This window comes from Microtus ochrogaster, chromosome 4 (assembly GCF_000317375.1).
Source record: "Microtus ochrogaster isolate Prairie Vole_2 chromosome 4, MicOch1.0, whole genome shotgun sequence".
NCBI classification, from domain to species: Eukaryota; Metazoa; Chordata; class Mammalia; order Rodentia; family Cricetidae; genus Microtus; species Microtus ochrogaster.
The window spans coordinates 43,938,554-43,943,162 of NC_022011.1; the positions used below are offsets into that span (position 1 = coordinate 43,938,554).

The following is a 4,609-nucleotide window of genomic DNA, read 5'->3' on the forward strand; positions in this document are numbered from 1 at the left end:
CTACCTCTGTAGACCAGGCTGGTCTCGAACTCACAGAGATCCGCCTGCCTCTGCCTCCCGAGTGCTGGGATTAAAGGCATGCGCCATCACCGCCTGGCCACCTCGGGGAATCTTATGGGAGAGAGGGAGGAAAGATTAGGGGAGTCAGAGGGGCCAAGGACACCACAAACACACACACACACACACACACACACACACACACACAATCAACTAACCTAGGCTGATAGGAACCGCCAGCCAGAGAGCTTGCATGTGACTGACCTAAGCCCTCTGCACATATGTTACAGTTGTCTAACTTCTGTGGGACTCCTAATAGGGGGAGCAGGGGCTGTCTCTGACTCTTGCCTGCTTTGGGTCCCCTTTGCTCCTCCTAGGTTGCCTCGTCCACCCTTAATAGGCAGTGCCTAGTCTTACTACAACTTTGGTATGTCATGGCTGGCTGATATACAAGGGAGGCCTGCCCTTTTCTGAAGAGAAAGTAGGAGGAAGGCTGGGAAAACAATTAATTAGTTAATAAAAAACAAAAATATGTAATTTTCTAAGGTACTAATTGGGAAAATCTTCAAGAAAGCAAAAGAGAACATCCTGATTGTGCACTTCAGAAACTCCTAAGGGAATGCCATGTAGTAACAAGCCCAGGGTGGCCCCAGCCCATAACAAGTGTCTAGGGAATCCCTTGTCCCCAGCAAGTTCTGTTTTCAGTCCATGAACAGGCCTTCCCACTGACCCTCTGGATGAGAAAACTGAGAGAGAATACTTACTCTTTTCAATGTGCCTAGCACTGTACTGAGTGTGTGTGGTGTTACTTAAATGACAGCAGCCATCTATAATAATAGGGTCGTGCTTAAGACTCTACATCAGTCACAAACTGGATTCCACACCCACGACTTTGTGCTAAACCTCTTGGACACACCTCTCTGAGCTCTGGTGGGTAACCACACACTCTACCTTGTTGGATCATAGCGTCTGTAGTCCGTGAAATGCTTAACTGTTTCCAGAAGAAACATTCAATCAGCTAAGAACCCAAGTCCTGTGCTAAAGCAGCTCTTTCTTTTCAACAAGCTGCAGCAAACACACACACACACACATACACACACACATACACACACACATACACACACACACACATACACACACACACACAATTGGTCCCAGTGAACCGCTGAATGACACCCTAGCTAACAAGGTCTTTAAGATTAGATCTGTGCTCTGCTCTGGACACTTACTCTCCAACAAGAAAGGGAAGATAAATATGCCTACAGATTATATAAATCTATACTTTGGGATTTAAATTTGAAGCATTCTCCCATGAAGTGAAGGTTAGATCAATGGTAATGCCCGTTTATTTAACCATTTTTCATCATTGTGGTAAAATACCTGAGAAAAACAATTAAAAGGCCAGACAGCGGTGACACAAGCTCTCAGGAGGCAGAAGCAGGTGGATCTCTGAGTTCAAGGCCAGCCTGGCCTACAGAGCAAGTTCCAGGACAGCCAGGGCCACACAGAGAAATGTTGTCAAGGTTGGGGGATGAAAGAAGAAAAGGCTTGTTTTAGTTAATGCTTTTGGAGCCTTCTCTCATTACCTGGTTTAAGGTAGCAACCATCATGGTGGCAGCAAGACACGATGGAGGGACCTTGCTCACCTCGCAGTAGCCAGGAAGCAGAGAGAACAAGAAAAAGGAGCAGGGGACAAGAGCCATCTTTCAAAGGCACTACCCTGTGACCTGCTTCTTCAAGTAGACCTCACTTACATATGCCTCCACCACCCACCAATAAACAAAGTGTTAACCCACCAGTAGTTTGGCCACTGATAAAATCAGAGCCTTCCTGATCCAAGATAACTGCCAATGATTGGATCCACCAGCTGGGGCCATGCCCTTGACATTTTGGGAGACACTCCATTTCCCAGTTCTAATGCTAGCATTATAGTGGCAGGTGACATTCACTGTGCGACTTCACTTGCAGAGAGCACTCGTCACTAGCTAGTAATGACTGCAATGCCCTTTTCCCTTTGTTTCAGTGATTAATGGTGAGAAAGCCACTTTGGAAACCCCAACCTTTGCCCAGAAACGCCGGCGTACTCTGGACATGTTGATTCGCTCCTTACACCAGGATTTGATGCCAGATTTGCATAAGGTACCTATGTTTCCTTTCTCCCGTGGGGCTTCTGGAGAGCGCAGATCTAGCCTGAGCTTCCACAAGCCTTGCTGCCTGATAACCTGATGCCACACAGCTAACATTCTCCATGACAAGGAGGGTCGTTGAGCGTCTTTGTGCAAGGATATGGTCCTTATGAAGCTGTGGCCTAAGGTATAGGTGGGCACAGAGTATAAGTCAGCACCCGAACCCACCGCTGCTGTCTAGTGGTGTTGTCCTTGGTACTAGAGACACAGCTGATGAATTGGCAAAAATGCTGGAGACATAGGAAAGACCAAGCGCTTACTTGGGTTTTCTGGTGGTTTTCTGTCTGTCTCTATGATCGCAATGATCGGATGCTGAAGCAGTGTCTCTATTGAGGGACACCCACTTTGTGCTAGATACTTCGTAGGCCCAGGGCATTGTCTACACTGATGAGACTCCGCCCTTTCCTGTCACCTCAGCAGTACACATGCTCTTAGGAGGTCTCCAGCCTGAATATGAGGTCACCAAGAGAGTAAAATCATTATTTAAAAACCATTTCCCCGGGACCAGTGGGATTGCTCAGCAAGTAAAGCCCTGGACTCCAAGCCTGACAGCCTGAATCTGCTTCTGGGGCCCACACAGCAAAAAAGAAAGAGCCAACCCCACAAGTTGTCCCTCAACCTCCACATACATGTATGGCATGTATTCACACACGTTTGTTTGTTTGTTTGTTTATTTATTTTTGGTTTTTTTGAGACAGTGTTTCTCTGTAGCTTTGAAGCCTGTCCTGGAACTAGCTCTTGTCTACCAGACTGGCCTCGAACTCACAGCGAATCGTCTGCCTCTGCCTCCCAAGTGCTGGGGTTAAAGGTGTGAACCACCACCACCACCTGGCTTTAATTTAATTTTTTAATTTCCCTACCTAATAAGGAAGCACAGAACAAGTTAAAAATCATCTTAAAATTTTGTCATTCATTCCAGAACTCCAATAGAAGTAATTAATCTCGGGCGATGTATGTAAATGAGAGCTGTCTGCTGTCACTCACCCAGGGGGACAGGCTGTCAAAATGAAGGAGAACATACTGGTCCCTTCTCTCTGCACATGGCACCTCCTTTTCTAGCAGCGCTTGACTTCCGTCTGGCTGGTAGTATGGCAGGTCTCAGGAAATGAGCGGGCTAACCCCAGGACCTGACAGAGCAAATACTCACAGGTCAGGGAAGGCTTCAGAGAGACCCACATAGTGAGTAATCATGTCCCTCGGGCCTCAGCCCAGGTACTGTTACCTCTAGATGAAGTCATCTCCCTTCTACAGCTCCCCTTTCTATCAGTGACCAGACCAAAACATGCTAGTCCTGCTAGCCTCTTTGTCTGCTAGTCCACCAGCCTCTGTGATCTACCAAGACAGAGGCTGTGTCTGCCAGGTCCCCAAGACTGGTGGAGTCGGGGCACTCGGTGAAGGCTTAATGAGCCGTTTGGAAGGAAAGACCAAGGACCACGCTAAGTAGCCTCTGTTCATTCCCTCACTGATCCCCACCACACTCCTGGGAGATGGGTGTTGGCCACACAGGTCAGGGGTGCCATTCCCATGGAATTCAGTGTGCTGGGTTCCCAGGGTGCCACTCCATGGGACTGGCATCCTGCAGCTGTGCCATGCGGGGGCCTCAGTTACAATGCTAGTGAGTGAAGAAACTGCTGGTTTACCTGGTCTAAAGGCTGTGTTCTCAGCTTTTACACAGTGCTGGCTCTACATGTCTAGACTCTGTCCCTGTGTCTGCCACAGTACTGAATGAGCGAATGCTGCTGGTAGAAATAGTACTGATTAGATGAATAGGTACGTGTGTGTGCATGTGCGTACGTGCGCATGCATGCGTGTGACTGTGTGTGCATGTGTGCGTACATGTTTGCATACACATGTGTGTATGTGTGTATATGTGCGTGCATGTGTGTGACTGTGTGCATGTATGTACACATGTGTGCATACGTGTGTGTGTGTGCGCGCGCGCGCACTGCATGTGTGCATTCATGTGTGCATGCGTGCTTTAGACACCAAAGGATGAGACTTGACTGTCTGAGGAATCTCAACCTTGTTTTGTTTTTTTTTTGTTTTGTTTTGTTTTTTTAGAACATGCTCAATCGGCGGTCTTTTAGTGATGTGTTACCTGAGTCACCCAAGTCAGCACGGAAGAAAGAGGAGGCCCGCCAGGCCGAGTTTGTTAGGATAGGACAGGTACGGCCTTGAGAAGTACGCTTGTGAGTTCCTCCAGATCAGACACCCCCACAGGATACTTTGTTTAGGATTGGGGGGGAGGTCTTGTTCTGTTGTTTTGTTTTGTTTTTTCAAGATAGGGCTTCTCTATGTATCCCTGACTGTCAGGCCTTGGAGAAGATTCCCCTCTCTCTGCCTCACTTCCCTGGTAACACTAGCATTTCTCAGCTCCAAGTTTTCAGTAGGAAGAGGAGGGGCCTCCAGCCATAGACGGGGGGGGG

The 4,609-nt window shown here is 48.0% G+C and overlaps 1 protein-coding gene across 3 annotated transcripts in view; it reads left to right on the forward strand.

The window, feature by feature from the left end:
- The window catches only part of Garnl3 (GTPase activating Rap/RanGAP domain like 3), a 148,119-nt gene that overhangs the window by 113,271 nt on the left and 30,239 nt on the right, over nt 1–4,609 (forward strand). For all 3 annotated transcript variants that reach the window (XM_026777076.1, XM_005346025.3, XM_005346027.2), the window contains 2 exons: nt 2,021–2,136; nt 4,245–4,349. In XM_026777076.1, the coding sequence (XP_026632877.1) occupies nt 2,021–2,136; nt 4,245–4,349 (221 nt within the window). The remainder of the gene's footprint in view (nt 1–2,020; nt 2,137–4,244; nt 4,350–4,609) is intronic.